This window comes from Dendrobates tinctorius, unplaced genomic scaffold (genome assembly GCF_039654945.1).
Source record: "Dendrobates tinctorius isolate UK_male_01 unplaced genomic scaffold, ASM3965494v1 ptg000133l, whole genome shotgun sequence".
Lineage (NCBI taxonomy): Eukaryota > Metazoa > Chordata > Amphibia > Anura > Dendrobatidae > Dendrobates > Dendrobates tinctorius.
Window position 1 is genome coordinate 19,267,754 of NW_027361801.1, and position 18,929 is coordinate 19,286,682.

At 42.8% G+C, this 18,929-nt stretch overlaps 1 protein-coding gene across 4 annotated transcripts in view; it reads left to right on the plus strand.

Moving 5' to 3' along the window:
* Positions 1-18,929, plus strand: part of LOC141048114 (integrator complex subunit 6-like) — a 72,888-nt gene that overhangs the window by 47,390 nt on the left and 6,569 nt on the right. For all 4 annotated transcript variants that reach the window (XR_012219962.1, XM_073543525.1, XM_073543528.1 and 1 more), the window contains exons 7-11: positions 2,178-2,341; positions 3,186-3,338; positions 10,444-10,576; positions 10,681-10,775; positions 12,467-12,577. Coding sequence is in view for 3 of the 4 variants with exons in the window: in XM_073543525.1 (XP_073399626.1) it covers positions 2,178-2,341; positions 3,186-3,338; positions 10,444-10,576; positions 10,681-10,775; positions 12,467-12,577 (656 nt within the window). In the remaining variant the exon portion in view is untranslated. The remainder of the gene's footprint in view (positions 1-2,177; positions 2,342-3,185; positions 3,339-10,443; positions 10,577-10,680; positions 10,776-12,466; positions 12,578-18,929) is intronic.

Sequence of the window (18,929 nt, forward strand, 5' to 3'; positions counted from 1 at the left end):
TCTTCCCAAGCTGTTGAAGAAGATCAAGGCAGAAGGACTTCCGGTCATTCTCATCGCCCTGAATTGGCCCAGAAGGTCTTGGTTCGCGGACATTGTCAACCTTCTCGCGGACGCCCCCTGGAAGCTTCCAGACAGAACAGATCTGCTGTCTCGGGGTCCGATTTGCCACCCCAATTCTCGGCCGCTCAATTTAACGGCGTGGCTGTTGAGACCGAGGTTCTGAAACGAGCAGGATTTTCCGACCACGTAATTCAGACCATGATCCGAGCCAGAAAGCCATCATCTTCCAAGATTTACTACCGTACTTGGAAGGCCTATTTCACTTGGTGTGAGACCAATGACGTCGCGCCCATGTCCTTTTCGCTCCCTTCAGTCCTAGCGTTTCTTCAGGCAGGATTGGATGCGGGGCTTGCCCTCAGTTCCCTGAAGGGTCAAGTTTCGGCGCTGTCCATTCTGTTTCAGAAAACGTTGGCTTCCCGTCCTCAGGTTAAGACCTTTCTTCAGGGCGTGGCTCACAAGGTCCCGCCGTACCGGGCGCCCGTGGATCCATGGGATCTTAATCTGGTTCTTGAGGTTCTGCAAAGTCCGCCCTTTGAACCCCTCAGGGATATTTCCCTTTCTCTCCTTTCTTGGAAGGTAGCCTTTCTGGTGTCCATTACCTCCGTCCGGCGCGTGTCGGAATTGGCAGCTCTTTCGTGCCGCTCTCCCTTTCTGGTTCTCCACCAGGATAAGGTAGTTCTGCGGCCTCCGCCCTCGTTCCTTCTGAAGGTGGTGTCCTCGTTTCACCTCAACGAGGATATCGTGCTACCGTCCTTTTGTCCGAATCCAACTCATCCCCGAGAGCGGTCCTTGAACAAGCTGGACCTGGTTAGGGCGGTAAGAGTCTATCTGTCTAGGACGACTTCCTTGCGAAAGACAGAGTCTCTTTTCATTATCCCTGATGGAGCGCGGAAAGGTCACCCGGCGTCAAAGGCCACCATTGCTCGCTGGATCAGATCGGCTATCCTGGAAGCCTACCGTGTTAAGCGTCGCGGAGCCCCTCCGAGTATCAGGGCCTACTCTACTCGGGCAGTGGGTGCCTCCTGGGCGGTGCGCCACAGAGCTTCCGCACTGCAGCTTTGCAAAGCTGCAACATGGTCATCGGTTCACACGTTTGTGAAATTCTAGAGTCCACACCTACGCTTCGGCGGACGCCAGCCTAGGTAGACGGATTCTGCAGGCCGCGGTGGTGAGTCCGCTGGCCTGATGGAAGTTTGTTTCCCACCCCAGGGACTGCTTTGGGACGTCCCAAGGTCTCTGTGTCCCCCAATAAGGCGAACGAGAAAACAGGATTTTTGGGTTGCTTACCGTAAAATCTGTTTCTCGGAGCCTTCATTGGGGGACACAGCACCCTCCCATGTTTTACAGCTCCTGTTCTTACTTTGGTTGAATGGTTACAGTTGAGTTGTTTATGTTGTCAACCTATTCTGTTACTTCTCCTACTGCTTTCTCACTAACTGAGGAATTCTCTGCCGGTCGGTGGGGTGTACACTGCGGAGGAGGAGCTAACCTTTTTTTGTGCATAGTGTCAGCCTCCTAGTGGCAGCAGAATACACCCAAGGTCTCTGTGTCCCCCAATGAAGGCTCCGAGAAACAGATTTTACGGTAAGCAACCCAAAAATCCTGTTTTTTTTGTCTCCAGCGAAAAAGCCGGAAACGCCGGATCCGACGCTTCCGGCTTTTGCCACAATGAAAGTCTATGGGCGCCAGATCCAGCCATCGGATCCGTTTTTTTAAGTCTGTGCATGCTCAGATCCAATTGGCCAGCCCCCAGGAAACAGATATAACCTGCTAGACGGATCCGGCAGAAAAACGGATCCGTTTCTACAGTTCTCCAAAATTTACGCCGGATCCGTTTTTTCTAAAAAGTAGCCAGATTCTGCCTGACGGCAAACTGATGTGTGAAAGTAGCCTTACAGGACATCTATAGCTCTGTGTAAGCAAAATTTCATTCTAAATAGGCATATGGCAGTCTTTCCAAATTATCAGCCCATCAGGAGACCGAGACAACATCCTGTGTCTGCCAGGCGCTCACTGAGCCTCACTTCTATGGTTTTATCAGGTCATTTGTTCTCCAGTTTTATTTTTTAATTTTTAAATCCACCAACTATTTTATTTTGTTTTTTTTTCCTCTCTAGATGCTCTTCCAGATTCCCTCAGGCCCACTAATTCTTTTGCTCCATTAGCATGGCACAGTTGTCATAAACTGATCTATGTGCGGCCAAATCCAAAAACTGGTGTTCCTGTTGGGCATTGGCCAATTCCAGAGTCCTTCTGGCCCGATCAGAACTCGCCAACATTGGTAAGTGCACTCGTTATTTCACATCGTTTTCCATAGGAAGGGGATTTTCCAGTTAAATTGTTTAAAGGTGTTAGGTGGTAACTTGCTTTAACCAATCAACTACCAGGTCCTGAACCAGTTGGCAGATCGGGGAACTTGGGAATTACTATCTTAGTTACAAAAAAGCATAGCCCATTCATTCTTTATGGGGCTGCCGGAAAAAGCCGAACACCACGATCAGCAGCCCCATGTGGAAGGAATAGAGCAGAGGTCGAGCATGTGCACTGGTGCTCTATTCTTACACGGATAAAATTTCCCGACTTTGTCATTGTGGGTGCCAGCGTTCCCTCTGATTATTACATTATCCCCCATCCTGCAGTTAGGTGAAAACTTTTTAACCGTACAACCCCTTTCATCACTCTATAATAAAAAGTTCTGCAATTTTCTCTTCTACTTAACCCTCTCCATGTTTTATTCCTGTAAATGATTTTTCTGTAAAGACCTAATTCTGAGGATTCATGACATTTGCTGCTTCAAAGGTTTAAACCGAAATCATTCATATTTTTTGCAACTTGCTTTTCATGGTACCGTGTGAGTTACAATGTGGCTTCATGCCATTGTCATTTGCGGCGATATAGCCGTGGCATACAGCAATCGTTGGCCTTGCAAAGTCTAGACAAACCTGGTGGGCTGACAAGTGCCTCCATACTGATGTAGTATAGCAAACTATAGAGGAGCGCTGAGATCTATTGGGCTATGCTCACACCTTGCATATGTTTGTGTGTGTGTGTATATGTTTGTGCAGTGATTCACTAGACTCTGATTATGGGGTCTTTGCACTCATGTAATGTCTCTTCCTTTTCAGCCCCCACGCACGTCCCATCCTGTGGTAAAATTCTCCTGTGCGGACTGTGAGCCTATGGTCATTGATAAACTGCCTTTTGACAAGTACGAGCTCGAGCCATCTCCTCTGACACAGTATATTCTGGAACGAAAGTCTCCTCACACCTGCTGGCAGGTCAGTGCAACCTAACATCTAAATGCTTTAGTGGGCAAGCTGGGGGAAATTACAGAACCACGGCTGAACTGCTAGTATTTCACTTGTCTGTAAAATGTGGCAATTGTGTAATATTTAAGTCTGTTGGTGAGTTTTTATTTTCTAACAATTAGTTATACAAGCTTGGTACAAATCCTGTAACCATTATGGACCCAATTCATCAAAGCTTTAACAACAAAAAGTGTCATAAAAGCTTAGTTACAAAATTTTGACTCAACTCAAAATTGCGCCAAAATGTTACAACTTCCAGTGTTTTTGTTTTTTTTTTTTTTTTGTTTTTTTTTTTGTCACATGGGGGGGCAGAGTGGTGGCGTGACACCACAGCTTGTCTAATTCATGATGAACTGTGGTGGTCCCTACGCCAGAAAATCTCATTCCAGTCCCTAACCTCTTCATGAATCAGAAGTGTCTGACTGTACTTTGCCTCTCCTTTAGACCGGCGACAAAATTGCCTGCCTTGATGAATCTGTACCAATTTCTTGATGATATGATTGCAAGACCCAGTATCGTGGGTGTAGGCCCCACCATCAGAAGACATTAGCAGGTGTAAGGAAAAAAACAAACAAAAAAAAAAAGTTGGCTCTGTTCGCTACTAAGACACCGAGCTAATCCATTTTCGCCTAGGTACGAGCACTCAATATATTATACCCCATCTCATGGATTGAGGATAACTTTCAAAAAGAAAACAAACCATTTCAGCACCACTCAGTTTAATATAAAGATGGTCTACTCAGAAAGTGGTGTAAACATATGTTGCTTTAAAAGGAACTTGTCAATCAATTTATGCTTCCTAGATCACGGGTAGCATGAATCTGGGCCGCATGATTGCTGATCAGGTATGATTTTCTACAATACTCTTCAGTAGAGAAAATATAGTTTGGCATTCCACCACCACTCAAATTGATTGACAAGTCTCTTCCATGAGTGCAAACTGGGAAAGACCTGTCAATCACCTGCAGCTTAACCCCTTCACCCCCAAGGGTGGTTTGCACGTTCATGACTGGGCCAATTTTTACAATTCTGACCACTGTACCTTTATGAGGTCATAACTCTGGAACGCTTCCATGGATCCCAGTGATTCTGACATTGTTTTCTCGTGACATATTGTACTTCATGTTAGTGGTAAAATTTCGTTCAAATAACTTGCGTTTATTTGTGAGAAAAATGGAAATTTGGCAAAAATGTTGAAAATTTCGCAATTTTCCAACTTTGAATTTTTATGCCCTTAAATCACAGAGATACAGCACACAAAAAAACTTGATAACTAACATTTCCCACATGTTTACTTTACATCAGCACAATTTTGGAACCAAAATTTCTTTTTGTTAGGAAGTTATAAGGGTTAAAAGTTGACCAGCGATTTCTCATTTTTACAACACCATTTTATTTTTAGGACCACATCACATTTGAGGTCACTTTGAGGGGTCTATATGATAGAAAATACCCAAAAGTGACACCATTCTAAAAACTGCACCCCTTAAGGTGCTCAAAACCACATTCAAGAAGTTTATTAACCCTTTAGGTGCGTCACAGGAATTTTTTTGAATATTTAAAAAAAAACAAAAAACGAACATCTAACTTTTTTCACAAAAAAAATACTTCAGGTTCAATTTTTTTTTTATTTTACCAAGGGTAACAGAAGAAATTGCACTGCAAAAGTTATTGTGCAATTTGTCCTGAGTACGCTGATACCTGATAGGTGGGGGGGAACGACTGTTTCGGCGCATGGCAGAGCTCAGAATGGAAGGAGCGCCATTTGACTTTTTCAATGCAAAATTGGCTGGAATTCAGATCAGACGCCATGTCACGTTTGGAGAGTCCCTGATGTACCTAAACAGTGGAAACCCCCTACAAGTGACCCCATTTTGGAAACTAGACCCCCCAAGGAACTTATCTAGATATGTGGTGAGAACTTTGAACCCACAAGGGCTTTACAGAAGTTTATAACGTACAGCGGTACAATTAAAAAATCATTTTTTCCACAAAAATCTTTTCACCCCAATTTTTATTTTCCCAAGGGTAACAGGACCCTAAAAGTTATTGTGCAATTTGTCCTGAGTACACTGATACCCCACATGTGGGGGTAAACCACTATTTGGGCGCATGGCAGAGCTCGGAAGGGAAGCAGCGCCATTTGACGTTTTTGGCTGGAATTGAGATCGGACATCATGTCGCGATTGGAAAACCCCTGATGTACTAAAACAGTGGAAACCCCCCAGAAATGACACCATTTTGGAAACTAGACCCCCTAAGGAACTTATCTAGATGTGTGGTGAGAACTTTGAACCCCCAAGGTCTTCACAGAAGTTTATAATGCCCGGGCATGAATATAAAAAAAATTGCATTTTTTCCACAAACATGATCAATTAGTCCCCAATTTTTTTATTTTCCCAAGGGTAACAGGAGAAATTGGACCCCAAAAGTTGTTGTCCAATTTGTCATGAGTACGCTGACACCCCATATGTGGGAGAAAACTACTGTATGGACACACGTCGGGGCTCGGAAGGGAAGCAGTGACATTTTGGAATGCAGACTTTGATGGATTGGTCTGCGGGTGTCATGTGCGTTTGGAGAGCCCCTGAGAAACTCCCCACAAGTGACCCCATTTTGGAAACTAGACCCCCCATGGAACTTATCTAGATGTGTGGTGAGCACTTTGAACCCCCAAGTGCTTCACAGAAGTTTATAACGCTCGGGCGTGAAAATAAAAAAATCATTTTTTTCCACAAAAATGATATTTTTGCCCCCAAGTTTGTATTTTCCTAAGGGTAACAGGAGAAATTGGACCCCAAAAATTGTTTTGCAATTTGACCTGAGTAGGCTGATACCCTACATGTGGGGGTAAAACACTGTTTGGGCGCATGGCAGAGCTTGGAAGGGAAGGAGCACCATTTGACTTTCAACTCAGAATTGGTTGGAATTGAGATCAGACGCCATGTTGCATTTGGAGAGCCCCTGATGTGCCCAAACAGTGGAAACCCCCAATTCTAACTCCAACCCGAACCCCAACACACCCCTAACCCTAATCTCAGCCCTAACCCTAATGGAAAAATGGAAATAAATACATTTTTTTTATTTTATTATTTTTCCCTAACTAAGGGGGTGATAACTGGGGGTTTGATTTACTATTTATGGCGGTTTTTATGTTTGGCAGCTGTCACACGCTAAAAGACGCTTTTTATTGTAAAAATAGTTTTTGCATCACCACATATTGAGAGCTCTAATTTTTCCGTATTTTGACCCACCGAGTCATGTGAGGTCTTATTTTTTGCGGGACGAGTTGAGTTATTGGTACCATTTTCGGGCACGAAGACATTTTTTGATCGCTTTTTATTCCGATTTTTGGGACGCAGATTGAACAAAAACCAGCGTTTCATGAATTTCTTTTGGGGGGTGCGTTTACACCGTTCCGCGTGCAGTAAAATTGATAAAGCGGTTTTATTCTTCGGGTCAGTACGCTTACAGAGATACCTTATTTAGGTCGTTTTTTTTTATGTTTTGTTTTATGCAATGAAAACTATTTTATATAAATAATTATTTTTGCATCGCTTTATTCTGCGAGCTATAACTTTTTTATTTTTTTGCGGATGATGCTGTGTGGCGGCTTGTTTTTTGCGGGACAAGACGTTTTCAGCGGTACCATGGATATTTATATGCGTCTTTTTGATCGCGCGTTATTACACTTTTTGTTTGGCGGTATGATAAATCATTATTTTTTGGTTTGTTTTTCATTTTTAAGGGGTTCGCTAAAGGGGTTAACTAATGGGACAGTTTTATAGGGTGGGTCATTACGAACGCGGCGATGCCTAATATGTGTACTTTTGTTTTTTTTATTTCTAAAAAATGGATTTATTTGGGGGAATATATATATATATATTTTCTTTTTTTTTTTTTTCTTTTTTTTTTTTTCTTTATTAAATAGTCCCAGGTGGGACATCACTGTCCTGTGACAGATCGCTGATTTGTCACATCACAGATCACTGTGACAGATCAGCGATCTGTCACAGGCACTGCAGAAGGCTTCCTCATGCCTGCGCTTTGCAGGCAGTGAGGAAGCCAGCTTCCTGCAGGCCCCCGTCGCCATCTTGGATTCGGGGGCCTGCAGGAAAGGAGCCCCCGGCAGCAGCGCTGCACATTGCGCTGCCGTGGGGGGCTCAGGGAAGCACGGAGGGAGCCCCCTCCCTGCCGATGCTTCCCTTTAACCCCCGGTACACCGCGATCATGTTTGATCGTGGTGTGCAAGGTGTTAACGTGTCGGGGGCGGTCCGTGACCGCCCCTGACACATTGTGCCGGGTGTCAGCTGTGATAATCAGCTGACACCCGGCCGCGATCAGCGGCGCTCACCACGTGGGCGCCGCTGATCGCGGTAGACGTACTATCCCGTCCATGGGCATAGGGGCCCGGGTCCCATGGACGAGATAGTACGTCTCATGTCAGGAAGGGGTTAAAGAGGCCAACTGGGGTGGCTCCTGACTAGTTTAGTCTCTGACTTTGGTCTCCCGCCTGTTCTTCAGACTATGCCTTCTCTGAATGCTGGAGAACAATACCTGGTTGCAGTCGTGCAGCTAGGACCTGGTGCACGCTGCTCGTTGTTTGGGCAGTAGAAACTTACTGACAGGTTCCTGAGCGAAAGGGAATCTGTCACCTACTTTATTCTGCACGGCTTGTTCTGGAGGCACAATGGAGACAATGGCGTTAAAGTGAACGTCACAAAACCAATAAATATAGAATCTATAAAGACAACATGTGAGACTGATCCTCCAACTGTCACAAAGACCAGCTGAATGTACTGTAATAAGTCACTAGACGCTCGGTGTGTTCTTGTGCTGCCGCAGCAGAGCAGGATGGTGTAAAGGACGTCTACTTAAACCTTCCTTGAAAATAAAATGTCAGTGTACCTAACCACTTTGTGGTGAGTACTGCAACTCCTAAATATTGCCTACCTCATTACTCAAGGTCCAAGTAGAATTTTTTAAGTAAAAAAAAAACAAAAAAGCACAAATTTAAACTGTCCAAAGCGCAAATATGTAAATTAGTGGTAACCAAACCCATGGTCGGGTCAAGAAACCCACCACAAATAAACCTGACACGGTGCAGCCAGTCAGAGTAGTGATACTGGTGAGGAGCTGTATGTCTAGGTATACTTACACAAGATATGAAATGTGCCAAGAAAAATGTCAGAATAATGCAATAAAGGAAATAAATTCACAAAAAAAAGTTCCTAAATGTGAAGTTAGGATGACTGCACCCTTCATATCGCTGCTTCAGGCCCCCTTTTTCACCAACACTTATTAAGCAGTTTGTGACAGTTTTTGCAGCGAATGTGAAAAAAACATATTTCTGCTGACAGTTGCAAAAGTGGATGTGGAGGACCAGATTTATAGATAAGCAGATTTACTAAGTGTTACTCTAGAGAATGTCACAATTTGTCTCCTTTTCGAACTTTCAGGCAGTCTAAAAACGTGCCAAATTTGTTAAGTGGCTTGCACCTTTTTTAATGAAGTTGTTAGTTTTACTATGTAAACTTTTTGACATATTGGGTGTCATTTATCTTAACTGCCTTTTAGATTAGATGCACGGTGCGCTGTAAGCTTAGGACCTTAAGATTAGATGCACGGTGTGCTATAAGCTTAAGGCCTTTAGATTAGATGCACGGTGCGCTATAAGCTTAAAACCTTTAGATTAGATGCACGGTGTGCTATAAGCTTAAGGCCTTTAGATTAGATGCGCTGTGCGCTATAAGCTTAGGGCCTTTTAGATTAGATGCACTGTGCGCTATAAGCTTAGGGCCATTAGATTAGATGCACGGTGTGCTATAAGCTTAAGGCCTTTAGATTAGATGCACTGTGCGCTATAAGCTTGGGGCATTTAGATTAGATGCACTGTGCGCTATAAGCTTAGGGCCATTAGATTAGATGCACGGTGCGCTGTAAGCTTAGGACCTTTAGATTAGATGCATTGTGCGTTATAAGCTTAGGACCTTTAGATTAGATGCACGGTGCGCTGTAAGCTTAGGGCCTTTAGCTTAGGCCTGTTTCACACATCAGTTTTTTTCCCCATCAGTCAAGATCCGCCAATTTTTTTTAAAAATGGATCCGCCAAAAAATGGGCGGATCCGTTTTTTACACCCATAGACTTACATTATTGGCGGATCCTGACTAACGGCCGTCCGTCACACCCGTTATTGTACGGATCCACCAAGATTTTTAGCGGCTCCCGGGCGGAGGAGACGGCCCCTGCAACGTTTTTTTTTGCAGTGACGGTCCGCTATTTTCACTCCGGGAAGCATTTTAACCCTTAACTACTGCCCGCCCGAGAGCCGCTAAAATCTCTCTTGCGATAATCTTGATCCTGCGATGATCGGGCGGGATCGCGCACCAACTCCTGCGATGATCGGGCGGGATCGCGCACCAACTCCTGCGATGATCGGGCGGGATCGCGCACCAACTCCTGCGATGATCGCGCTCCATATCCCGGCCGCGATCTACATCCAAATCGCGATCACCGGATCATGCCGGCGAGTTCCCCGCTCTTTTCGCGGCCCCGCTACATCGCTGGTAAAAAAAAATTTTTTTTACAGGAACGCGGTTCCTTTAACGCTCCTAGATCGGCGGATCCCGTCACACCAACGGTCCGGTGGCTCCCGTTGGTGTTTCGACGGTCACGGATACGTTCTCCGCCTTTTTGGCGGCTGGCAACTGACTGCAGAAACGTAAGTGTGAAACAGGCCTTAGATGCATGGTGCGCTTTATGCTGAGAGCCTTTAGCTTAGGTGCACAGTGCGCTGTTGTAAGCTTAGGTCCTATGGCTTAGATGCATGGTGTGCTGTATGCTGAGGGCCTTTAGCAAAGATGCACGGTGTGCTGTATGTTTAGGGTTTGGCGTGTTGATGAGCTGCAGTCCTGATGTAATGGTCAGTGATGATTAATACAGAAGAATTGAGGATCTGTATAAAATGATTCTTTATAAAGTCTGGGTCTTTTTGTGCAGATTGTGATGTGTGACGTTCTTTGGAACTTTCTATTTACTTCCAGATATGTTTTTTCCCCCATGTTCCTGTTACAGGTGTTTGTGAGCAATAGTGGGAAATACAGTGAAGTTGGCCAGCCGTTCGGGTATCTGAAGGCGAGCACCACTCTTACCTGTGTGAACCTGTTTGTTATGCCATACAACTATCCGGTGTTGCTTCCCTTGCTTGGTGAGTGTGTGTGTGTGTGTGTGTGTGTGTGTGTGTGTAAATATATTTTCACTTTCATTTTATACTGGTGATCTTACAGGCATTAATTTCACTTCATTTTACAGACGACTTGTTCAAGCTGCACAAACTGAAGCCAACGCTGAAATGGCGGCAGTCCTTTGATAGCTACTTGAAAACCATGCCACCCTATTTCCTATTGGTAAGCTCTATCCTTTTTGGTGGCACAATGTTGTCGTTTCCTAGGATCTAAAATGCTGTTAGTTCAGTGCTGTACTGCTCCTCTTAGAAACGATTCTCGCATTGCAGACATTTTTGTGTGAAAAGCCATTCCATATAGGGTTGTTCTGCAGCATGCGGATGCGTTTCTACCTACTGAATTCTTTACAACACACAAGAACACATTGACCATAAGTCCTGAAAGTAAAAATATATATACTTTATTATTCTATAAATAAAGGTACTTGAGATATTTTAAAAGTAGCAAAGCATCAGTGTTTTATAATATAAAAATATACATAAGAGGGCAGTACTATCCATTTCATAAGGGCATATTATTGCAGTAAATGGTGCTAACAAAAATATATATCTCAACAGTGAAATTTAAAAACCAAAATAATATATAATTCATAAGTAAGGTGCATACAAATTAGTAAAAGTTTTATATCAATTCCCTATAGGTGTACATCATAATTATACAAATAAGAAAACGTATATAAAGTGCAAAAAATATATAGGTATTAAAGTGCAATATTAGTGCAAAAATAGTGAACACCATATGTGTCACTGCATAGATATACCACATGAATAATGGGAATAATGCCCAATAGCACCAATAGGTGTCAGTATATGCATAGTTTGTCATGGACCTTCGTCAGGCTAAGGGCCGAAACACGTGTTGGGGAGGGCGGCTGTCCAGACCAGGTGCAGTGTAGCTTGTAAGTTATACCTTATACTTACCATACTCTGATTTCTAACGCTGTTTTCAGAAATTTTCCTGGTCCATGACAAACTATGCATATACTGACACCTATTGGTGCTATTGGGCATTATTCCCATTATTCATGTGGTATATCTATGCAGTGACACATATGGTGTTCACTATTTTTGCACTAATATTGCACTTTAATACCTATATATTTTTTGCACTTTATATACGTTTTCTTATTTGTATAATTATGATGTACACCTATAGGGAATTGATATACAATTTTTACTAATTTGTACGCACCTTTCTTATGAACATATATTTTGTTTTTTTTAAAAAAAAAAAAAAATTTTTTCACTGTTGAGATATATATTTTTGCTAGCACCATTTACTGCAATAATATGCCCTTATGAAATGGATAGTACTGCCCTCTTATGTATATTTTTATATTATAAAACACTGATGCTTTTCTACTTTTAAAATGCCTCAAGTACCTTTATTTACAGAATAATAAAGTATATATATTTTACATTCAGGACTTTTGGTCATTGTGTTCTTGTGTGTTGTGCTGTGTTCAGTGATTTGACTGTCCTAACAACTATAATTATATAGTCTGTGGAGTTATCAGCTGTAGATACCACTGGGTCTGCATATATCACTGTGTGATTGCTGCTGCTGGTTTTCCCCTGTTTTCCTTTGTGTGGTGTTCTCTACTGAATTCTTTAAAGCTGTTGCAGAAAATATTACTACAAATCCTTTATGGCTATTGTGACATTGGCGTTACTGACAATACTTGTGTTATGGAGGATATTCTCAATACTGCAACCCTGCACAGAGAACTGTACAGCAGCACAATTTGCATGTGATTGGTACAGTATATATAAGAATTAGTTTTACTTGTACAGTTTTTCTACAATGTTTTTTTTTTTTTTTTGTTTTTTTGTTTTTTTTTAATTCCCTTTTAGCCACTAAAGAAAGCCTTGAGAATGATGGGAGCACCGACCATAATATCGGACAACTTGGACTGTGGTCTTAGTTATAGTGTCATTTCTTATCTAAAGAAGCTTAGCCAACAGGTAACCATTCACCAGACCTTATTGCACAGTTATAGTTCTATCTGTATCCTCATTGAATAGTCCATCTTGTAAATAGTTGCCTCTTGTATTGTGTGGTGGGGGTTTAAAGAGGTATTCCCATTTCCAAGATCCTATCCCAAAATGTAGCAAGTGTAATAATGGCAAATGTCCCAAATTATAAATGTAGTGTGATAGCAACAAGTGTAGATGAAATGAATGGAGTGTACAGATGAACTGTACACAGGGTGTACAGATGAACATGGGATTTCTGCAAAGACGACAAAGATATTGACTACTGCCAGGTACAACTGGGAAACATTTGAGATAGACGGTGACAAACTGGAAGTTGTAAAGGACTTCAACCTACACGGATCAATGATCACTCAAGATGCAGCGATGACACCAAAAGTCAGTAGGAGAATAGCTATGGGCAAATCAACAATGAAGTAAGCGGACAAGGTCTTCACATGGAGGATTATTTCACTGGTGACGAAGACACTGTTTATACATAGTTTGGTCTTTTCTGTGGTAGCATACAGGCGCGAAACCTGGACGATAAAGTAACAAGACAGAAGAATGGACACCTTTGAAATGTGGTGCAGGAGAAGGATGTTGTCAATAACATGGATGGAAGAAGAACAAACTAGTCAATTTTGTAACAAATCAAGCTAGACATGTCACTCAAAGCAAGGATCACCAAACCACGACTTGTCTACTTTGAGCACATCATATGAAGAGGGCAATTAGCGGAGAAGGATGTCATGGTCAGAAAAATGGAAGGAACAAGGCAAAGAGGAAAACCAGCAATGTGCTGGCTTGATACAATAAGTATGATGGCTTAGAAGACCCTGGTGGGTCGATCTAGGCTTGTAAAAGAGCTACCTTCCTACAGAGCGTTCCTCCATCAAGTCGCCATGGCCTCAAGATCAAGCTGAAGGCCAAGAATAATAGTTCTTCTGACTTGCTGTGTCCCTTGATCATCTACAGAGCATTGCAGAAGATTAGGCATCCATGGTTACGGTAAGTGACATGGCAAATCGGGAGCACTATGCTACATTTTTTTAACCCCTTCACCCCCAAGGGTGGTTTGCACGTTCATGACCGGGCCAATTTTTACAATTCTGACCACTGTACCTTTATGAGGTCATAACTCTGGAACGCTTCTATGGATCCCGGTGATTCTGACATTGTTTTCTCGTGACATATTGTACTTCATGTTAGTGGTAAAATTTCATTCAAATAACTTGCGTTTATTTGTGAAAAAAACGGAAATTTGGCAAAAATTTTGAAAATTTCGCAATTTTCCAACTTTGAATTTTTATGCCCTTAAATCACAGAGATGCAGCACACAAAAAACTTGATAACAAACATTTCCCACATGTTTACTTTACATCAGCACAATTTTGGAACCAAAATTTTTTTTTGTTAGGAAGTTATAAGGGTTAAAAGTTGACCAGCGATTTCTCATTTTTACAACACCATTTTATTTTTAGGACCACATCACATTTGAAGCCACTTTGAGGGGTCTATATGATAGAAAATACCCAAAAGTGACACCATTCTAAAAACTGCACCCCTTAAGGTGCTCAAAACCACATTCAAGAAGTTTATTAACCCTTTAGGTGCGTCACAGGAATTTTTTTGAATATTTAAAAAAAAAATGAACATCTAACTTTTTTTCACAAAAAAAATACTTCAGGTTCAATTTTTTTTATTTTACCAAGGGTAACAGGAGAAATTGGACTGCAAATGTTATTGTGCAATTTGTCCTGAGTACGCTGATACCTGAATTGTGGGGGGGAACGACTGTTTCGGCGCATGGCAGAGCTCAGAATGGAAGGAGCGCCATTTGACTTTTTCAATGCAAAATTGGCTGGAATTCAGATCGGACGCCATGTCACGTTTGGAGAGTCCCTAATGTACCTAAACAGTGGAAACCCCCTACAAGTGACCCCATTTTGGAAACTAGACCCCCCAAGGAACTTATCTAGATATGTGGTGAGAACTTTGAACCCACAAGGGCTTTACAGAAGTTTATAACGTACAGCGGTACAATTAAAAAATCATATTTTTTCCACAAAAATGATTTTTTCACCCCAATTTTTATTTTCCCAAGGGTAACAGGACCCTAAAAGTTATTGTGCAATTTGTCCTGAGTATGCTGATACCCCACATGTGGGGGTAAACCACTATTTGGGCGCATGGCAGAGCTCGGAAGGGAAGCAGCGCCATTTGACGTTTTTGGCTGGAATTGAGATCGGAGACCATGTCGCGATTGGAAAACCCCTGATGTACCAAAACAGTAGAAACCCCCCACAAATGACACCATTTTGGAAACTAGACCCCCCAAGGAACTTATCTAGATGTGTAGATGTGTGGTGAGCACTTTGAACCCCCCAGTGCTTCACAGAAGTTTATAACGCCCGGGCGTGAAAATAAAAAAATTCGTATTTTTTCCACAAACATGATCTTTTAGTCACCATTTTTTTATTTTCCCAAGGGTAACAGGAGAAATTGAACCCCAAAAGTTGTTGTCCAATTTGTCCTGAGTATGCTGACACCCCATATGTGGGAGAAAACTACTGTATGGACACACGTCAGGGCTCGGAAGGGAAGTAGTGACGTTTTGGAATGCAGACTTTGATGGAATGGTCTGCGGGTGTCATGTTGCCTTTGGAGAGCCCCTAATGTACCTAAACAGTGGAAACACCCACAAATGACCCCATTTTGGAAACTAGACCCCCTAAGGAACTTATCTAGATGTGTGGTGAGCACTTTGAACCCCCAAGGGCTTCACAGAAGTTTATAATGCCCGGGCATGAAAATAAAAAAATCGTATTTTTTCCACAAACATGATCAATTAGTCCCCAATTTTTTCATTTTCCCAAGGGTAACAGGAGAAATTGGACCGCAAAAGTTGTTGTCCAATTTGTCCTGAGTACGCTGACACCCCATATGTGGGAGAAAACTACTGTATGGACACACGTTGGGGCTCGGAAGGGAAGCAGTGCCATTTTGGAATGCAGACTTTGATGGAATGGTCTGCGGGTGTCATGTGCGTTTGGAGAGCCCCTGATGTACCTAAACTATTGAAACTCCCAACAGGTGACCCCATTTTGGACACTAGACCCCCCCCCCCCCACGGAACTTATCTAGATGTGTGGTGAGCACTGAACCCCCAAGTGCTTCACAGAAGTTTATAACGCTCGGACGTGAAAATAAAAAAATCATTTTTTTCCACAAAAATGATATTTTTGCCCCCAATTTTTTATTTTCCTAAGGGTAACAGGAGAAATTGGACCCCAAAAATTGTTTTGCAATTTGTCCTGACTAGGCTGATACCCTACATGTGGGGGTAAATCACTGTTTGGGCGCATGGCAGAGCTTGGAAGGGAAGGAGCACCATATGACTTTTTCAACTCAGAATTGGCTGGAATTGAGATCAGACGCAATGTTGCATTTGGAGAGCCCCTGATGTGCCCAAACAGTGGAAACCCCCAATTCTAACTCCAACCCGAACCCCAACACACCCCTAACCCTAGCCCTAATGGAAAAATGGAAATACATTTTTTTAATTTTATTATTTTTCCCTAACTAAGGGGGTGATAACGGGGGGGTTTGATTTACTATTTATGGCGGGTTTTTTTTTGGCAGCTGTCGCATGCTAAAAGACGCTTTTTATTGTAAAAATAGTTTTTGCATCACCACATATTGAGAGCTATAATTTTTCCGTATTTTGACCCACCGAGTCATGTGTGGTCTTATTTTTTGCAGGACGAGTTGACGTTTTTATTGGTACCATTTTCGGGCACGTGACATTTTTTGATCGCTTTTTATTCCGATTTTTGGGACGCAGAATGAACAAAAACCAGCGTTTCATGAATTTCTTTTGGGGGAGTGCGTTTACACCGTTCCGCGTGCGGTAAAATTGATAAAGCGGTTTTATTCTTCGGGTTAGTACGGTTACAGCGGTACCACATTTAGGTCGTTTTTTTATGTTTTGTCGATTTTATGCAATGAAAACTATTTTATATAAAAAATAATTATTTTTGCATCGCTTTATTCTGCGAGCTATAACTTTTATTTTTTCGCTGATGATGCTGTGTGGCAGCTCGTTTTTTGCGGGACAAGATGACGTTTTCAGCGGTACCATGGATATTTATATGCGTCTTTTTGATCGCGCGTTATTGCACTTTTTGTTTGGCGGTATGATAAATCATTATTTTTTGCTTCGTTTTTTATTTTTATTTTTTAAGGGGTTCGCTAAAGGGGTTAACTAATGGGACAGTTTTATAGGGCGGGTCGTTACGGACGCGGAGATACCTAATATGTGTACTTTTATTGTTTTGGGGTTTTTTTATTTTCAAAAAATGAATTTATTGGGGAATATTATTTTTTTTTTTTTTTTTTTTTTTTTAATTATTTTTACTTTTTTTTTATTTTTTTTTAACTTTATTACTTAGTCCCAGGTGGGACATCACTGTCCTGTGACAGATCGCTGATCTGTCACATCACAGATCACTGTGACAGATCAGCAATCTGTCACAGGCAGTGCACAAGGCTTCCTCATGCCTGCGCTTTGCAGGCACTGAGGAAGCCAGCTTCCTCCAGGCCCCCGAAGGCCCCCGTCGCCATCTTGGATCCGGGGGCCTGGAGGAAAGGAGTCCCCCGCAGCAGCGCTGCACATTGCGCTGCCGTGGGGGGCTCAGGGAAGCACGGAGGGAGTCCCCTCCCTGCCGATGCTTCCCTTTAACTCCCGGTACACCGCGATCATGTTTGATCGTGGTGTGCAAGGGGTTAACGTGTCGGGGGCGGTCCGTGACCGCCCCTGACACATAGTGCCGGGTGTCAGCTGTGATAATCAGCTGACACCCGGCCGTGATCAGCGGCGCTCACCACGTGGGCGCCGCTGATCGCGCTAGACGTACTATCCCGTCCATGGGCATAGGGGCCCGGGTCCCATGGACGGGATAGTACGTCTGATGTCAGGAAGGGGTTAAATTGGAGGCATTTGCTAATGTTTACCACACGTACTACATACTGGGATTGAATCTTGGAGATGGGAATACCCCTTTAATGGTGAGGCACCTGCCGTGGAAGGAGAAGGGTGAGGAAAGTGTTGTAATCTGGTTTGTTTGCCCTGGCTCTGATTGTACTGGTTTAGAAGGTGACCTGCAATAAACCAGTGGTATCCTTGAAGATCAGTCAGCTATCTTGGACACCTCTGTTAGTAATTTATTACTTTTACCATAAAATAATGCGAATTAGGCCATTTGTCGTACAGCTCCATGTGAACTGTTCCCCTGCTGAAATGAGTAAATTGGCAAGTGGATGTTACCAGTTGGGTGTGTGTCCCTGTAGTCTGGCATTGTCTAATCAGTGCTGACAGTATTTGGGGACACACTCATTCTGATGGGGTAACACCAATGTTAGTCATACATACATAAGAGGAACAGCATGACGTAGCACTGACATGATTCTCCAGAATTTTCATGAGGAATAAGAGCTTTTACTAAATGTGTAGGGAGTAGTGATGGATACTTTTTGAAGCCCCCCCTCCCCTTTCTTTTAGAAATGACTTGCAATCATTACAGAGGATCAGTAGAACCGGGTCTTGAATCTCCAGGTCCTACATTCCTGCACGACACAGGACATTGCAGACACATTTACTATTTTTTACAGGGATCTGCTCTCTCACTGTAAACTTTGCAGTTGGGGTAATGAGGGTTTGGAACCCCTGTTCTGACTTGGGTACCAGCTGTGAGGCACCAGGGGAAAAACATATTTCACCCAATTTTGAGTGAAATTTTGCAGGGCAGTCTGTAAAATCAGACTAAAAATATTGTGAACATTAAAACTCGAACTCAAACCCTCCTTCATGAGATCCCCCCCCCCCATTTTTGCATTATATTAAAAGATATATGCAAAAATGGGTGTCTGTGTTAAATGCAAAACCATAGTTTGTGCTTAGAGGGTTTTAAAGAATTAAAGCGACAGTGTCAAAATAGTCACTCTTAAAGGGGCAGCAACCATATAGTCACTAAGGTGGGGCAACCTGATAAGTCGCTCTGAAGTCTGTAATTATAGCAACGGCTGTTTAGAAGTAACTGGGGCCTCGTTTATGAGAATTGCCTCACAGTAAGATCATTCTGGTTGCCTATAGTAACCAAAGATTGGACAAGTTGATCCAAACTCTAAGAAAGCAAAACTGCCTCATTCAGCTGAAACAAGTGAGCAACGCTTGTCCCACTTGAAAGGAAACTGATGAGACAGGCTGAATCGAGGGAAGCTGAAACATCTGAAAGTCATAATGGGCGACATGGACGTTATATGCGCACATTGTCATGCAAAA